The following is a 19,927-nucleotide window of genomic DNA, read 5'->3' on the forward strand; positions in this document are numbered from 1 at the left end:
CACTCTACCATAAAGGCCTGATTCCCCCTTCCCCAGATCTGTGCCTCGACACAATCCTGTCTTGGAGCTCTACAGACAACTCCTTCGACCTCATGGCTTGGTTTTTGCTCTGACATGCACTGTCAACTGTGGGACCTTACATTGACAGGTGTGTGCTTTTCCAAATCATGTCAAAATCAATTGAATTTACCACAGGTGGACTCCAATCAAAGTGTAGAAATATCTCAAGGATGATCAATGGAAACCGGATGCACCTGAGCTCAATTTGGAGTCTCATAGCGAAGAGTATGAATAATGATATTTTTATTCTTTATGAATTTGCGAGAAAAACAATTCAAACCTGTTTTTGCTTTGTCATTATGGGGTATTGCGTGTAGATTGAGGACATTTAAAAAAAAAAATCAAATTTAGAATAAGGCTGTAACGTAACAAAACGTGGAAAAAGGGGTCTGAATTATTTCCAAAGGCACTATATGTTATGCCCTGGTCAGCAAAAAGGTACAGTATGTGTGTGTGTGAGGAAATTCCCATGGTCACATGTAGAATAGTCATATAACTCATGAATGTTGATCAGTCAACCCTATCACCACCCAAACCAGCCCCAATACCAGTTGTCCTGTTATTGAGCCATCAGAGGAGGAGAGGGCAAGGTTTCAAAGAGAGAGAGGGGGTTAGGAAGAGAGGGTCAGAGAGAGAGAGAGAGAGAGAGAGGGTGCGAACTGAGAACAACTTTTCCCCATTGTTCGGTTTGGTGTTGTCAATAGTTCATTCGAGATCCAGTGATAGGCTATGTTATCATTGATGCATTCCTGCAATTAACAGAATACCTCTCTTTCTCTCCATTTGCTCATTTCAGGCCAGGAAACTACGCCAGGTAAGACATCTTATTGTACATATATTAACCTGTGTTCTTGATGATTTATGAAATGCATTTTGGAATAATGTTTTACTTGTAGACTTTGATTTCCCATTACATAAATATACACTGGCGTCTGTCAATGGATCATATCTTTTTAATGTTCTTTGGGAAATAATGTTTGAACAGAAAATTGTTCTGAAGCAAAACGTCTAAAGCAATTTGGTTTAATGGAATTGAATTGCTGCTAACTGATAAACCATTTTCATCTCAATTACTATATATTATAATATTGTAAGCACTTCTCATGATACTTGTATTTTAATATTGTAAGCACTTCTCATGATACTTTTTCAACAGAATATTTTTGGGGTGATAGGTTTGTGATTGTTTCAGAAACAGACATTGTAGTCTGTTAGGCAGATGTGACAATTGAATGTACGCCAGAGAGAGGTGGGGTGAGATAGGAGGGGGGGAACTGTGACAGGACGGTTGTGTGTGTGGTGCATGTGTGAGAGAGAGAGAGAGAGGGAATGATAGAGAGACAACGATAGACAGAGAGCAGGAGGGCGAGAAAGAGAGCGAGAGAGAGAGAAAAAGAGGGGGAGAGAGAGAAAGACACATCGTTACAACATTGTACATATACATACTGACATTTGAAATGTCTTTATTCTTTTGGAACTTCTGTGAGTGTAATGTTTATTGTTCATTTTATTTTATGTTTATTTCACTTTTGTATATTATCTACTTCACTTGCTTTGGCAATGTTAACATATGTTTCCCATGCCAATAAAGCCCCTTGAATTGAATTGAATTGAAAGAGAGATGAAGGGAAAGAGAGGCAGAGGGATCGAGAGAGAAACATAGAGAGAAGGGGGAGGCATAGGGAGGGTGAGTGAGAGAGAGACCAAAGACCTATTGTTTGTATCTATCAGTGTGGCTGCATGTCCACATTAAGTGGGTTTGCAGGCCCATCGATCAGGCTGGCAGAGCAGAGAGGTGATGGCCTGTAGGTCCCACTCATCCTGCCCACTGGGTGTGAAGGACACTGATGTGACAGAACTAATTACACACACAGGAAGCCAGCAATAACAAGAGCCACACAAGCTCAACACGGCCTCAACACAGCCTTAACCACCTACGGCCATAACAAACATATTCCCCTAATCCACTTAAAAATTATATTTTGGTCTTTTTTTAATTCGTCCACTGTTGTAACATTCCCAAACTGTTTTGCATGACAGCAATCATGTTTAAGATATAGGACTTTAAAAAAGCTAAATGTAACTTGCCTTTATCATTGTGATAATGCAAAACGCATCATCATGATGATGTGTTCTCTGGGAATACTATGCCACAGTAACATGAGTAGCCTAAGTATTGCAAATAGCTTTCCCAGTTTACCCAATATCTAGTGGTATGTCATGTGCTGAAGTACTCTGCTTATCTGTTTTAATTATGCATCTTTCCATTGAGTTAGCCTCCAATTTAATTATTTCCTCATTGATCGGTGATCATCAGAAGTCAATGCAGCTGGGTCTCTCTCTCTCACACACACACACATGCACGGACACACACACAAACACAATAGCAGTATGCACACGCACACAAACACAATAATTGTACACACACACACACACACACACACACACACACACACACACACACACACACACACACACACACACAACACACACACACACACACAAACACAAAAGTTGTACACACACACAGACACACAAACACAATAGTAGTATATAGTCAGTCACAACCGGACACTCTTCTACATATACATATAAGTAAGTAGATACGATGTTTCTGAACACTTCTAAATGAATCCTAAGAATGCCATGATTAAGAAAAATCATGAAGTAATAATGATGTGTGAGAAGGTTACAGAGGCTACAACAAAACATGCTAACCTCTCACCATTACCAATAACAGGGGAGGTTAGCATTTTTGTGGGATATGATCTTTGTGCCTCTAACATTCACACTCATCATTAATCACTATTCATTCTTGGTAATCCAAAATGTTCCAAAATATATTATATTCTTACTTCGAATAAAGGTGACTCCAAATTAAACATTATTCACCATTCAGTCGCTATTGGGAAAAAATATAATCTGAAACACAACCAAAACAAAATGCAAATGCATCCAACAAGTTTGTCGGGTCACAAGCTTGATGTAGTCATTGAGTGCAAGGAATATGGGACCAAATACTAAACGTTTGACTACTGTAATGCACTATAAGTGAATTTGTCCAAATATATACAACTTCACATGGGGGGACTAGATACAAGTGCATTCATTTCTAAACAGGACCACAGATATGTATGAAAAGAACTTGAAATAAAAGGTGACATTTTGTACTTTTGCCTCATATGAAACACTGATCTCAAATCCAAAATGCAGGAGTATCTAGCCAAATTGAAAATGTTTTCTTCACTGTCCAAATATATGTGGAGGGGAGTGTATTTAAAAAAATATATAAAAATATACATGTATATATAAACTCAGCAAAAAAAGAAACATCCCTTTTTCAGGACCCTGTATATCAAAGACAATTTGTAAAAATCCAAATAACTTCACAGATCTTCATTGTAAAAGGTTTAAACACTGTTTCTCATGCTTGTTCAATGAACCATAAACAATTAATGAACATGCACCTGTGGAACGCTCGTTAAGACACTAACAGCTTACAGACGGTACGCAACTAATGTCACCGTTATGAAAACTAAGGACACTGAAAAAGCCTTTCTACCGACTCTGAAAAACACCAAAAGAAAGATGCCCAGGGTCCCTGCTCATCTGCGTGAACGTGCCTTATGTATGATGCAAGGAGGCATGAGGACTGCAGACGTGGCCAGGGCAATAAATTGCAATGTCCGTACTGTGAGACGCCTAAGACAGCGCTACAGGGAGACAGGACGGACAGCTGATCATCCTCGTAGTGGCAGACCACATTGTAACAACACCACAGGATCCGAACATCCGAACATCACACCTGCGGGACAGGTACAGGATGGCAACAACAACTGCCAGAGTTACACCAGGAACGCACAATCCCTCCATCAGTCCTCCATCAGTGCTCAACAACAACGTCGCCAATGGGCACAAACCCACCGTCGCTGGACCAGACAGGACTGGCAGTGCTCTTCACTGACGAGTCATGGTTTTGTCTCACCAGGGGTGATGGTCGGATTCCCGTTTATTGTCGAAGGAATGAGCGTTACACCGAGGCTTGTACACCTTGTACTTGGAGGTGGAGGATCCATCATAGTCTGGGGCGGTGTGTCACAGCATCATCGGACTGAGCTTGTTGTCATTGCAGGCTATCTCAACGCTGTGCATTACAGGGAAGACATCCTCCTCCCTCGTGGTACCCTTCCTGCAGGCTCATCCTGACATGACCCTCCAGCTTGACAATGCCACCAGCCATACTGCTCGTTCTGTGCATGATTTCCTTTAAGACAGGAATGTCAGTGTTCTGCCATGGCCAGCGAAGAGCCCGGATCTCAATCCCATTGAGCACGTCTGGGACCTGTTGGATCGGGGGGTGAGGGTTAGGGCCATTTGTTATGAGATTTTGATGAATAATGACTAAATTAGGTATACATTATTTAGCTTAAAACTACAACTAAACAGAATACTACTATGTTACTGTATGGATGTATGAATCTTATTATAATCATAGTACTGAATATAATGTGTGTAATTCTAATCAAGGATTAGAATAAAGACTCTCTGTTCCTTGTTAGAAACGAATTAAGTTATTGTCAGACTGGCTAGAATGCTGTGTTCCTTACGGACATCTTATCTATACACAGGGAGAGGAGAGACCTTGGGCTAGTAATAAATTATTTAACAGGTGGTGGTCGATGTGGGAAGGCTTGTGAACTATACTGCCATTGTATCGGAGTGGAGGAAGGACAGTTTAGAACCTATGACATCATTTTTAGTTTATAACCTGTTGTAAATTGTACCATGATCAGTACTCTCGAGAATAAACGCTATTGATTGATTTTGAGACTGGCCTCTGTCTATTTTATGCAAATAAGTATCTTATAAATTCTTAGAAATGGGCAGAGTGTTTTAATTGAATTGGTTAATAAACGTATAGGAATCAAATTCCTTTAACACCATTCCCCCCAGAAAACTTGCAGGTGCCTTGGTGGAAGAGTGGGGTAACATCTCACAGCAAGAATTGGCAAATCTGGTGTAGTCCATGAGGAGGAGATGCACTGCAGTACTTAATGCAGCTGGTGGCCACACCATATACTGACTATTACTTTTGATTTTGACCCCCCCTTGTTCAGGGACACATTATTCCATTTCTGTTAGTCACATGTCTGTGGAACTTGTTCAGGTTATGTCTCAGTTGTTGAATTTTGTTATGTTCATACAAATATTTACCCATGTTAAGTTTGCTGAAAATCAATGCAGTTGACAGTGAGGACTTTTTTTTTTTGTTGCTGAGTTTATGTACATGTTTGTTAACGTAATGGTTGTGTAAATTGTGCTTAATATACACTGTTATTTTGCTAATCTTTCCCGTAGTCTTTTTTGTCCTCCAGGATGGACCATGAGCGAATGGGAGACCGGGGAATGGGGGGCATTCACCATCGATATGAAGAGGAGGGTGAGTGAGATACAGTACATCAGGCTTTCATCCTAATCTAAAAATACATTGCTGTTCCTCTTTAAAACAAACATTATGTATATTGTACAATGGGCCTATCATAATGGAATAGGTCAAACTTTTTCTTGCTTACAAGAAGACATGAGAGATGTTTTAAAATAATCGACAAGACAGTTCAGATCAGTTACTTTTAATTGCATAGCATTCATCATTTTACTGTATTTAAATATCTAATGTATATTTATTAGATCAATCATTTGTGTAAATGTGCAATTTATCTCAATGAAGAATTCACTATGTTCTATGTGATGATAATTGGCGATAACAAAGATTAAAGATCAACATGATTGGGATCGACATTGGATACCATTTTATATGCAGACATGAGTTTGCGTCTGTGTGTGTGTGTGTGTGCGTGCATGCGCGCGTGTGTATGCGTGTGAAAGATTGTGTGTAAACCTGTGTGTGTGTTTGCATGTACTTTCAGTTTGGGTCACCGTGTCCTGAGCAGACCTGTGTCTATCAATTTGCCAGCAGGGATGTGTGTTGTTCCAGCAATGATTTCACTGTATTCAGCGTTGCACTGAGGAGGATGTCCCCGAGTTAGTTAGGACTAGGCCTCGCATGCTAGGATCATTTTTGTCTAGCTTCCGGGCTCCTTCAGGCAAATAATATTCCATTATTTAAACAGTTTTTTTTTTGCACCATTGGTTTAGAACAATGTTCTAATTGCCAATAATGTTTAATTGTAGTTGTTGCCTCAAATGAACTTGATCATGCACTGACATTCAAAAAAGCAGCCCATTGGAAAGCGACAGTACAGCCGCTATCAAAGTAATATACAACAACACAAAAGTTGACATGGTTGTGGTTTGTAGCTGACAGGAAAACATGACAAAGTATGTCACTTAGGAAAGATCACATGCAGAAGAAGAGTGATCTTTTACAGTATGCAAATCATTAACAACAATGCATTTGATTTGTCATTCATTATGTAAGTGAGTGGCTTTTTCATTAGAGAAACATACACGAACACTGTATCATCATTTATTCATTGTTTTTTTCAATGACTGAACATTCATAGAAATGTTCCTTTGTGTACCAGGGGTTAATGAATAATGTGATGGGACTCAGTTATTATGTGTTGGTTGTTGCTTGGCTTTTCTAGGTATTGTACTGTACAACTTTTATCAGGCCTTGCTTGATGGATTTTAATGATGTTCTGTTTCATGTTTTGCAGTACATTTCCCTCGATGACATGTTAATGTACTTTAATACAGTTTCTTTCCAGACCATTAGTCCAACTGCATTGGTGTCCCAGTACCCAACTTTGTTGTTAACTTAACTTTGGATTACCGTTTGTCCACAGACCAGCAGAACATCTACATCGGTGTCCCGGTGCCTCGTGGGTACAGACGGAAGCGCCGGCGAAGACGTTCTGCAGGGGGCCATGAGGCGGGGAACATGGAGAGGGGGACAGTCACTATGACCAGCACAAACAGCATGACCACGAGCATGATGACAGGGACAGATACAGAGACATAGACATTGAGGAGGGACTCGTGGACCAACACGACATCCAAGTCCCTCAAGACATCAACCGCACAGGTAAGTCATGGTCTGCATCCCAAATGGCAACCCTATTTGCTATGTAGTGCACCTATTTTTTTTATCAGGTCCGCAATCACATTACACTTCAGTGCCTATGCACCATAACAGCCAATGGTCAGAGGTGATTTTAGCATGTAAATCTTGGTGGGGCAAACTCAACTGTTTTATTATCATGCATGCCAGCAAAGCCACAACACAACACTAAACAATACATGAATTGCACCATAACGGTGACAAACGGTGCCCAAAAACGGTTAGGGCCTACATAATGCTGTCCCAAAAACAGAGCTTTCTTTTCAGCACCATGGAGTGAATCCTTACCACCGCCACACCCGACTATCAGCGGAGCCTTGTCTGGCAGCGAAACTGTTCATTCAGCCTCATTTAGTGCCTTTCTAAAAAACATAGCTGACTTTTTTTCACGTTTATTTAACCAGGTAGGCTATCTGAGAATAAGTTCTCATTTACAACTGTGACCTGGCCAAGATAAAAAAAAAAAGCAGTGAGACACAAACAACAACACAGAGTTACACATGGAATAAACAAAACATATAGTCAATAACCCAATAGAAAAAAAGTATATATACAGTGTGTGCAAATGAGGTAAGATAAGGGAGGTAAGGCAATAAATAGGCCATAGTGGTGAAATAATTACAATTGAGCAATTAACTACTGGAGTGATAGAGACTGGAGTGATAGATGTGCAGAAGATGAACGTGCAAGTAGAGATACTGGGGTGCAAAGGAGCAACAAATCAAATAAATAACAGTATGGGGATGAGGTAGTTGGATGGTCTATTTACTGATTGACTGTGTACAGGTGCATTGATCTGTGAGCTGTTCTGACAGCTGGTGCTTAAAGTTAGTGAGGGAGATATGAGCCTCCAGGTTCAGTGATTTTTGCAATTAGTTCCAGAGTCATTTAGCAGCAGAGAACTGGAAGGAAAGGCAGCTAAGGTAGTAATTGGCTTTGGGGGTGACCAGTGAAATATACCTAGCTGGAGCGCGTGCTACGGGTAAGTGCTGCTATGGTGACCAGTGAGCTGAGATAAGGCGGGGCTTTACCTAGCAAAGACTTATAGATGACCTGGTGCCAGTGGGTTTGGCAACGAATATGAAGCGAGGGCCAGCCAACGAGAGCATACAGGTTGCAGTGGAGGGTAGTATATGGGGCTTTGTTGACAAAACAGATGGCACTGTGATAGACTGAATCCAATTTGCTGAGTAGAGTGTTGGAGGCTATTTTGTAAACGACATCACCGAAGTTAAGGATCGGTTGGATAGTCAGTTTTACGAGGGTATGTTTGACAGCATGAGTGAAGGATGCTTTATTGCGAAATAGGAAGCCGATTCTAGATTTAATTTTGGATTGGAGATGCTTAATGTGAGCCTGGAAGGAGAGTTTACAGTCTAAGCAGACACCTAGGTATTTGTAGATGTCCACATATTCTAAGTCAGAACCGTCCAGAGTAGTGATGCAGGATGGGCGGGCAGGTGATGGTAGCGATCGGTTGAAGAGCATGCATTTAGTTTTCCATGGTTGACTTGATTAAACCTCTTAAGGATGCGCCCCTTTTTTTCAATTTTCGCCTCAAATGACATACCCAAATCTAACTGCCTGTAGATCAGGCCCTGAAGCAAGGATATGCATATTCTTGGTACCATTTGAAAGGAAACACTTTGGAGTTCGTGGAAATTTGAAAGGAATGTAGGAGAATATAACACAATAGATCTGGTAAAAGATAATACAAAGACAATAAACAACTGTTCTTTTGTATTTTTTTGGTACCATCATCTTTAAAATGCAAGAGAAAGGCCATAATGTATTATTCCAGCCCAGGTGCACCAACTGGGAACTCTGGTAAAAGAAACATGGTTGAATCATGACGTCAGTGATCTTCAAGTCGACGCTCTAGAAAGAGGCCTGAGTTCCCGACTTGGAATTCCGAGTTGGATGACCATTCAAAACATATTTTTCCAGTCGTAGCTCATTTTTCTTCCAGAGTTCCCAGGTGTCTTGAAGTCTAAGCTTTTCCAGTTCTGAGTTTCCAGTTGTTTTGAATGTGGCAGAAGTCATGCTGGATTGACAGCATGACCAATGTATTCAACCTTTTCTGGCCCATGGTGTTGCATGTGAATGTTTATCCTTTTAAGTTTGGAAAAGAGACCCTTAAACCCAGACTTGGACCACACACCCTCTTCACTGAATAGCAGGCTAGTGATTGCATTGTAACACTTGCAGTTAACCACTGATACGTTCCAAACCACTCATTGTTGAATTTGCGATTTTCAACTTGTTGTGTAATGTTTATGTCCAATAGCCAATGAGCAGCGATACTTTTTATCTCTAATTTCTCTTCAATTGACAACAATTGCAAGGATTTGGCAGAAGATTGTCAATTTGATTCATGATAAAGACTACTTGTCTATCTTGCTACCTAATATTTTGAAAGTATGATGTTGACATGATCAGTCCAATCACAGCTACGGTAGATATAACGTGATTTGATGTAATTTTGTCTGTGGCCAATGACATTGAGCCTTCTTGGATGGGCACTTCTAATGTAAATCTATGGCAGCACCCAAGGGGTTTGAATTTTCGAGCTCTCCCTGTAGATTTTGTGGTGACGTAGTGTCCCCATGAGTGACAGAACACTGAGCCAATCACGGAGCAACTAGAGAACAGCCCACCACCACAGAAAACACTAAGCAAAGCTGAAACACCTGCATTTTGGAGATGCATTACTCTAGAAAGCAAAAAAAGAGACCATGTTTTCCCCCCCCCCTTTTTTATTTTTTAAATGTTTTATTTTATTTTATTAATATCAAATCAATACTATGTTTGCCCCACCTGTCCTGAACGACGGGTTGTCATTGACAATGATGTATACTGTATGTATGGGCAATTCCATGGTTATGCTGAAACTCCGATTTTTCACTTATAATGTATACCAAACATTTTTTTTTAAATTAAAAGCAAACCATACAAGTCTATGCACAATGACTAATTTTAACAATTTACACTGAACATTTTACAAAAACACATTTATTGGAAGAACTGTGCAGATGCAAAGTTAGTGAAGTGGATTTACACCCGGGAACGGAATTGTGGTAACGCAATTTCATCATGTGTCCCTGATCTGTACTACACAGAAATGCATAATTAAAGATATGAATATCATTCTCTTCATGGTTATGTATCCTAAATCGATAGGCACCCAAAAAATGTATTTATATGCATTATCCTTCTTTGCATATTTGTGTATTATTCTACACAATGGCTATTATTTTAATGAGCTCTGGCCCCAAACAAGACCCAATTTGGTTGGTCTGGACCAAATCTGAACCAATCATAGATGTGTATGTTTCACAAGTTTGGACATCAACGTACAGCACAGTAAGGCTCAGTAGAGTACAGCATAGAACAGTATAGTAGAGTTCAGTTCAGTACAGTAGAGTAGACTACAGTACAGTACACTAAATTAGAGTTCAGTGCAATACAGTAGTACAGTAGAGTATAGTTCAGTAAAGTACAGTGCAGTAGAGTACAGTACAATAGAGTACACTATAGTGTGCTCAACTCTAGTGTGCTCTACTGTGTACAGTACTGAACTCTACAGTACTGTACTATACTCTACTTTTCTTTACTGTACTGAACTCTACAGTACTGAATAGGAGTATAACGGTACACATATTCGACCTTGGTTCTGTGTGCACCGTGAACCCAAATGAACGAACACACACACACACACACACACACACACACACACACACACACACACACACACACACACACACACACACACACACACACACACACACACACACACACACACACACACACACTACCAGTCAAAAGTTTGGACGCACCTACAGTTGGAAGTTTACATACACCTTAGCCAAATACATTTAAACTCAGTTTTTCAATTCCTGACATTTAATCACAGTAAAAATTCCCTGTCTTAGGTCAGTTAGGATCACCACTTTATTTTAAGAATGTGAAATGTCAGAATAATAGTAGAGAGAATGATTTATTTCAGCTTTTATTTATTTCATCACGTTCCCAGTGGGTCAGAAGTTTACATACAAATGAAATCAAAGTTTATTTGACACATGCGCCGAATACAACAGGTGAAATGCTTACTTACAGGCTCTAACCAATAGTGTGAAAAAAAGGTATGTGTGTGTGTGTGTGTGTGTGTGTGTGTGTGTGTGTGTGTAGGTAAGTAAAGAAATAAAACAACAGAAAAAAGACATTTGAAGATAACAGTAACAAGGCTATATACAGACAACGGTCATTCAGGCTTATTAAAACCTGTTAAGGCTACCCCTGAATACTGCCCCTTCTGGAGGAATTCGGTACCCATATAAAACATTATACATTTTTGTCAAAAGTTGCTAATATATGCATATAAAAATTATTATCGAATAGGAAACACTCTAAAGCTTCTAAAACCGTTTAAATTTTGTCTCTATGTAAAGCAGAAATCTCAGGGCATGCATTCTCCCAAAGTCTCTCTTGTAATGAAAAAAGTTGCCACCACTTCGACGTCATCGTATACACACTTCCCAAGCAGTTATAACCATGGAAACAGTTTCTACGTCTTCAGCGTGAAGCCTGCTTTCGATGAGGCGTGTAACTGTGAGAATCGCGTTTCCCCAATGCACGCTGGGATATTTCTCTCTCTTTCCCTCAGGATGGATTGAACAACGTGTGTGTGTCTGTTCGCCCTCATGATTGCTGTAGACCTTTATAACATGTTAAGGCTTAATTATAAACATAGTTTGACAAGTTTACTCAACATATAATGTATACTTTCGACGTTTTGGTGCGCATCCACTTGAAATTTGCATACATTTCGACCGAAAAGTGGCTAGTTTGAGAACCGAAAGACACAGACTTGAAAGACACAGACTTGAAAACTGAACGCTAACTTGGTGAGTATTAACCCTTCCAGGTCTTCTGATGGAAGAACAGCCACGGTAAGGGAATATTTATGTCTTCATTTTGGGTTTCTGTCGACTCCAAGATAGAGGAGTCAGTATGCTAAATGGGAGCGCCGCCTCCCTATTATAGCCTAGTGAACGCAAAATGGAACGTTAAAAATAATTGTAACACAGCGATTGCATTTAGAAGAAGTTTATCTTGCCATACATATGTAAAACATGCATATTTAGTCAAAGTTTATGATGTGTATTCCTTGTTAGCTGACGTTATCTGCCGGAGCTATTTTATTTCTCCTGACATTGCAGTAGCATTTTTTGAACGATGCATAATTGTAAACAGAGATTTATGGATATATATTGCAGATTATTGGAAAAAAAATGAATGTACTGTGTAACATGTTATATTACTGTCATCTGATGAAGATTTCAAAAGGTTAGTGAAATGATTTTTCTTTTAATCCTGCGTTTGTTGATTGCATATTTTTTCCTACTTGGCTATGCTAATGAGGTATGTATGCAGTGGTGGTTGGACATAAATATGTGCTATGTTTTCGCCGTAAAACATTTTAGAAATCTGACTTGCTGGGTAGATAAATAACTTCTTTATCTTTCATTTGAGCCATTTTTCTTGCGATTCTGTGGAGGTTAAATATTTTTAGGATTATTTATTGCGTTCCCTGCGCCACATTACAGCTCAGGGGGGGTGGGGGGAGTTCCCAAAGGGGAACTAGTAGCTCTAACAGGTTGGTAGTATGTACATGTAGGTATGGCTAAAGTGACTATGCATATATGATAAACAGAGAGTAGCAGCAGCTTAAAAGAGGGGTTGGAGGGGGGGCACACAATGCAAATAGTCTGGGTAACCATTTGGTTACCAGTTCAGGAGTCTTATGGCTTGGGGGTAAAAACTGTTGAGAAGCTTTTTTGTCCTAGACTTAGCACTCCGGTACCGCTTGCCATGCGGTAGCAGAGAGAACAGTCTATGACTGGGGGGGGCTGGGGTATTTGACAACGTTTAGGGCCTTCCTCTGACACCGCCTGGTGTAGAGGTCCTGGATGGCAGGCAGCTTATCCCCAGTGATGTACTGGGCCGTACGCACTACCCTCTGAAGTGCCTTGCGGTCGGAGGCCGAGCAATTGTCGTACCAGGCAGTGATGCAACCGGTCAGGATGCTCTCGATGTTGCAGCTGTAGAACCTTTTGAGGATCTCAGGACCCATGCCAAATCTTTTTAGTTTCATGAGGGGGAATAGGCTTTGTCATGCCCTCTTCATGACTGTCTTGGTGTGTTTGGACAATTCTAGTTTGTTGTTGATGTGGACTCCAAGGAACTTGAAGCTCTCAACCTGCTCCACTACAGCCCCGTCGATGAGAATGGGGGCGTACTCGGTGGTCCTTTTCCTGTAGTCCACAATCTTCTCCTTAGTCTTGGTTACGTTGAGGGATAGGTTGTTATTCTGGCACCACCCGGCCAGGTCTCTGACCTCCTCCCTATGGGCTGTCTCGTCGTTGTCGGTGATCAGGCCTGCCACTGTTGTGTCATCTGCAAACGTAATGATGGTGTTGGAGTCATGCCTGGCCATGCAGTCGTGGGTGAACAGGGAGTACAGGAGGGGACTGTGAGCACGCACCCCTGGGGAGCTCCAGTGTTGAGGATCAGCGTGGCAGATTTATTTTATTTATTTTATTTCACCTTTATTTAACCAGGTAGGCTAGTTGAGAACAAGTTCTCATTTGCAACTGCGACCTGGCCAAGATAAAGCATAGCAGTGTGAACAGACAACACAGAGTTACACATGGAGTAAACAATTAACAAGTCAATAACACAGTAGAGAAAAAATGGGCAGTCTATATACAATGTGTGCAAAAGGCATGAGGAGGTAGGCGAATAATACAATTTTGCAGATTAACACTGGAGTGATAAATGATCAGATGGTCATGTACAGGTAGAGATATTGGTGTGCAAAAGAGCAGAAAAGTAAATAAATAAAAAACAGTATAAAAACAGTATGGGAATGAGGTAGGTGAAAATGGGTGGGCTATTTACCAATAGACTATGTACAGCTGCAGCGATCGGTTAGCTGCTCGGATAGCTGATGTTTGAAGTTGGTGAGGGAGATAAAAGTCTCCAACTTCAGCGAGCCGACTAGAGCATACAAGTCGCAGTGGTGGGTGGTATAAGGTGCTTTGGTGACAAAACGGATGGCACTGTGATAGACTGCATCCAGTTTGCTGAGTAGAGTGTTGGAAGCCATTTTGTAGATGACATCGCCGAAGTCGAGGATCGGTAGGATAGTCAGTTTTACTAGGGTGAGCTTGGCGGCGTGAGTGAAGGAGGCTTTGTTGCGGAATAGAAAGCCGACTCTTGATTTGATTTTCGATTGGAGATGTTTGATGTGAGTCTGGAAGGAGAGTTTGCAGTCTAGCCAGACACCTAGGTACTTATAGATGTCCACATATTCAAGGTCGGAACCATCCAGGGTGGTGATGCTAGTCGGGCATGCGGGTGCAGGCAGCGATCGGTTGAAAAGCATGCATTTGGTTTTACTCGCGTTTAAGAGCAGTTGGAGGCCACGGAAGGAGTGCTGTATGGCATTGAAGCTCGTTTGGAGGTTAGATAGCACAGTGTCCAATGACGGGCCGAAAGTATATAGAATGGTGTCGTCTGCGTAGAGGTGGATCAGGGAATCGCCCGCAGCAAGAGCAACATCATTGATATATACAGAGAAAAGAGTCGGCCCGAGAATTGAACCCTGTGGCACCCCCACAGAGACTGCCAGAGGACCGGACAGCATGCCCTCCGATTTGACACACTGAACTCTGTCTGCAAAGTAATTGGTGAACCAGGCAAGGCAGTCATCCGAAAAACCGAGGCTATTGAGTTGGCCGATAAGAATATGGTGATTGACAGAGTCGAAAGCCTTGGCGAGGTCGATGAAGACGGCTGCACAGTACTGTCTTTTATCGATGGCGGTTATGATATCGTTTAGTACCTTGAGCGTGGCTGAGGTGCACCCGTGACCGGCTCGGAAACCAGATTGCACAGCGGAGAAGGTACGGTGGGATTCGAGATGGTCAGTGACCTGTTTGTTGACTTGGCTTTCAAGACCTTAGATAGGCAGGGCAGGATGGATATAGGTCTATAGCAGTTTGGGTCCAGGGTGTCTCCCCTTTGAAGAGGGGGATGACTGCGGCAGCTTTCAATCCTTGGGGATCTCAGACGATATGAAAGAGAGGTTGAACAGGCTGGTAATAGGGGTTGCGACAATGGCGGCAGATAGTTTCAGAAATAGAGGGTCCAGACTGTCAAGCCCAGCTGATTTGTACGGGTCTAGGTTTTGCAGCTCTTTCAGAACATCTGCTATCTGGATTTGGGTAAAGGAGAACCTGGAGAGGCTTGGGCGAGGAGCTGCGGGGGGGCGGAGCTGTTGGCCGAGGTTGGAGTAGCCAGGCGGAAGGCATGGCCAGCCGTTGAGAAGTGCTTATTGAAGCTTTCGATAATCGTGGATTTATCGGTGGAGACCGTGTTACCTAGCCTCAGTGCAGTGGGCAGCTGGGAGGAGGTGCTCTTGTTCTCCATGGACTTCACAGTGTCCCAGAACGTTTTGGAGTTGGAGCTACAGGATGCAAACTTCTGCCTGAAGAAGCTGGCCTTAGCTTTCCTGACTGACTGCGTGTATTGGTTCCTGACTTCCCTGAACAGTTGCATATCACGGGGGCTATTCGATGCTATTGCAGTCCGCCACAGGATGTTTTTGTGCTGGTCGAGGGCAGTCAGGTCTGGAGTGAACCAAGGGCTGTATCTGTTCTTGGTTCTGCATTTTTTGAACGGAGCATGCTAGATATGTTGCTACTTACGCTCACCACCTGGGGAGGGCCTGTCAGGAAGTCCAGGATCCAGTTGCAGAGGGAGGTGTTTAGTCCCATGGTCCTTAGCTTAGTGATGAGCTTTGAGGGTACTATGGTGTTGAACGCAGAGCTGTAGTCAATGAATAGCATTCTCACATAGGTGTTCCTTTTGTCCAGGTGGGAAAGGGAAGTGTGGAGTGCAGTAGAGATTGCGTCATCTGTGGCTCTGTTGGGGCGGTATGCAAATTGGAGTGGGTCTAGGGTTTCTGGGATAATGGTGTTGATGTGAGCCATTACCAGCCTTTCAAAGCACTCCATGGCTACGGAGCCTTTGTGTTCTTGGGCACAGGGACTATGGTGGTCTGCTTGAAACATGTTGGTATTACAGACTCAATCAGGGACATGTTGAAAATGTCAGTGAAGACACCTGCCAGTTGTTCAGCACGTGCCCGGAGCACACGTCCTGTTAATTTGTCTGGCTCCGCAGCCTTGTGTATGTTGACCTGTTAAAAGGTCTTACTCACGTCAGCTACGGAGAGCGTGATCACACAGTCGTCCAGAACAGCTGATGCTCTCATGCAGGCCTCAGTGTTGCTTTCCTCGAAGTGAGCTTTGAAGTGATTTAGCTTGTCTCGTAGGCTCGTCTCACTGGGCAGCTTGCAGCTGTGCTGCCCTTTGTAGTCTGTAATAGTTTGCAAGCCCTGCCACATCCGACTAGCGTCGGAGCCGGTGTAGTATGATTCAATCTTAGCCCTGTATTGACACTTTGCCTGTTTGACGATTCGTCGCAGGGCATAGCGGGATTTCTTGTAAGCTTCCGAGTTAGAGTCCCGCAACTTGAAAGCAGCAACTTTACCCTTTAGCTCAGTGCAAATATTGCCTCTAATCCATGGCTTCTGGTTGGGGTATGTACGTACAGTCACTGTGGGGACGACGTCCTCTATGCACTTATTGATAAAGCCAGTGACTGATGTAGTGTATTCCTCAATGTCATCGGAAGAATCACGGAACATGTTCCAGTCTGTGATAGCAAAACAGTCCTGTAGTTTAGCATCTGCTTCATCTGACCACTTTCTTATTACCCGAGTCACTGGTGCTTCCTGCTTTAATTTTTGCTTGTAAGCAGGAATCAGGAGGATAGAGTTGTGGTCGGATTTACCAAATGCAGGGCGAGGGAGAGCTTTGTACGCGTCTCTGTGTGTGGAGTAAAGGTGGTCCAGAGTTTTTTCCCCTCGGTTTGCACATTTAACATGTTGATAGAGATTTGGTAGAACTGATTTAAGTTTCCCTCCATTAAAGTCTCCGGCCACTAGGAGCGCCGCCTCTGGGTGAGTAGTTTCCTGTTTGCTTGTTTCCTTATACAGCTGACTGAGTGAGGTCTTAGTGCCAGCATCTGTTTGTGGTGGTAAATAAACAGCCCCGAAAAGTATGGCTGAAAACTCTCTAGGCAAGTAGTGTGGCCTGCAATTTATCACAATATACTCTACTTCAGGCAAGCAAAATCTAGAGACTTCCTTAGATTTCGTGCACCAGCTGTTGTTTACAAATATGCACAGACAGCCCTCCCTTTGTCTTACCGGAGTGTGTTGTTCTATCCTGCCGATTCAGCATATATCCCGCTTTCTGAATATCCATGTCGTCATTCAGCCACGATTCCGTGAAACATAGGATATTACATTTTTTTGGTAGGATATTCGTGATCGTACCTAGTCTAATTTATTGTCCAATGATTGTACGTTGGCGAGTAATATTGACGGTAACGGCAGCTTTTCTACTCGCCTTCTGCCGGTCCTGACGAGGCATCCGGATCTTCGTCCTCTGTACCTGCGTTGCTTCCACTTGCGAATACCTGGGATGTCAGCCCTGCCGGGTGTTTGGAGAATATCATGTGGAGTCTTGCTTCTTGTTGAAAAATTCTTTGTCTAATCCGAGGTGAGTGATCGCTGTTCTGATATCCAGAAGCTCAATTTTTTTTAACACTCAATTAGAATTTGGTAGCGTTGCCTATAAATTGTTTTGAGTAGCCTTCCACAAGCTTCCCACAATAAGTTGGGTGAATTTTGGCCCATTCCTCCTGACAGAGCTGGTGCAACTGAGTCAGGTTTGTAGGCCTCCTTGCTCGCACACGCTTTTTCAGTTCTGCCCACACATTTTCTATAGGATTGAGATCAGGGCTTTGTGATGGCCACTCCAATGCCTTGACTTCGTTGTCCTTAGGCCATTTTGCCACAACTTTGGAAGTATGCTTGGGGTCATTGTCCATTTGGAAGACCCATTTGCTTCAATATATCTACGTAATTTTCCCTCCTCATGATGCCATCTATTTTGTGAGGTGCACCAGTCCCTCCTGCAGCAAAGCACCCCCACAACATGATGCTGCCACCCCCGTGCTACACGGTTGGGATGGTGTTCTTCGGCTTGCAAGCCTCCCCCTTTTCCTCCAAACATAACGATGGTCATTACGGCCAAACAGTTCTATTTTTGCTTCATCAGACCAGAGGACATTTCTCTGTCCCCATGTGTAGTTGCAAACTGCAGTTTGGCTTTTTTTATGGCGGTTTTGGAGCCGTAGTTTCTTCCTTGCTGAGGGCCTTTCAGGTTATATCAATACAGGACTCGTTTTACTGTGGATATAGATACTTTTGTACCTGTTTCCTCCAGCATTTTCACAGCATTTGCACTTTTCGCACCAAAGTACATTCATCTCTAGGAGACAGAATGCGTCTCCTTCCTGAGCGGTATGACGGCTGTGTGGTCCCATGGTGTTTATACTTGCATACTATTGTTTGTATAGATTAACGTGGTACCTTCAGGCATTTGGAAATTGCTCCCAAGGATGAACCAGACTTGTGGAGGTCTACAATTGTATTTATTTTTCTTGGCTGATTTCTTTTGATTTTCCCATGATGTCAAGCAAAGAGGCACTGAGTTTGAAGGTATGCCTTGAAATGCATCCACAGGTACACCTCCAATTGACTCAAATTATGTCAATTAGCCTATCAGAAGCTTCTCAAGCCATGACATAATTTTCTGGAATTGTCCAAGCTATTTAAAGGCACAGTCCACTTAGTGTATGTAAACTTCTGACCAATTGGAATTGTGATTCAGTGAAATAATCTGTCTGTTAACAATTGTTGGGAAAATGACTTGTGTCATGCACAAAGTAGATGTCCTAACCGACTTGCCAAAATAATAGTTTGTTAACAAGAAATTTGTGGAGTGGTTGAAAAACAAGTTTTAATGACTCCAACCTAAGTGTGTATGTACACTTCCGACTTCAACTTACTCAATCAAGGGCTTTTCTTTATTTGTACTATTTTCTACATGTAGAATAATAGTGAAGACATCAAAACTATTAAACAACACGTATGGAATCATGTAGTAACCAAAGAGTGTTAAATAAATCTAAATATTTTATATTTGACATTCTTCAAAGTAGCCTCCCTTTGCCTTGATGACAGCTTTGCACACTCTTGGCATTCTCTTAACCAGCTTCATGAGGTAGTCACCTGGAATGCATTTAAATTATCAGGTGTACCTTGTTAAAAAATGTATTTGTGGAATTTCTTTCCGTCTTAACGCGTTTGAGGTAATCAGTTGTGTTGTGACAAGGTAGGTAGGCAAGAACAGCTCAAATAAGCAAAGAGACACGACAGTCCATCATTACTTTAAGAGATGAAGGTCAGTCAATCTGGAAAATTACCAGAACTTTTAAAGTTCCTTCAAGTGCAATTTCAAAAATCATCAAGCGCAATGGTGAAAATGGCTCTCATGAGAACCGCCACAGGAAAGGAAGACCCAGAGATACCTCTGCTGCAGAGGATAAGTTCATTAGAGTTAACTGCAATTCAGATTGCAGCCCAAATAAATGCTTCATAAAGTTCAAGTAACAGACATATCTCAACATCAACTGTTCAGAGGAGACTGTGTGAATCAGGCATTCATGGTTGAATTGCTGGAAAGAAACCACTACTAAAGGACACCAATAAGAAGAAGAGACACGAGCAATTGACATTAGTAG

At 42.1% G+C, this 19,927-nt stretch overlaps 1 protein-coding gene across 1 annotated transcript in view; it reads left to right on the forward strand.

The window, feature by feature from the left end:
• The first annotated feature begins 692 nt into the window (after window positions 1-692).
• LOC115111790 (electrogenic sodium bicarbonate cotransporter 4-like) overlaps window positions 693-19,927 on the forward strand; it is a 64,428-nt gene continuing 45,193 nt past the window's right edge. The window contains 4 exon segments of the mRNA XM_029638221.2: window positions 693-874; window positions 5,419-5,500; window positions 6,870-6,973; window positions 6,976-7,108. Coding sequence (XP_029494081.2) covers window positions 5,437-5,500; window positions 6,870-6,973; window positions 6,976-7,108 — 301 coding nt within the window. The 5' untranslated portion in view covers window positions 693-874; window positions 5,419-5,436.

The sequence above is a fragment of the Oncorhynchus nerka genome, linkage group LG27, assembly GCF_034236695.1.
Source record: "Oncorhynchus nerka isolate Pitt River linkage group LG27, Oner_Uvic_2.0, whole genome shotgun sequence".
Lineage (NCBI taxonomy): Eukaryota > Metazoa > Chordata > Actinopteri > Salmoniformes > Salmonidae > Oncorhynchus > Oncorhynchus nerka.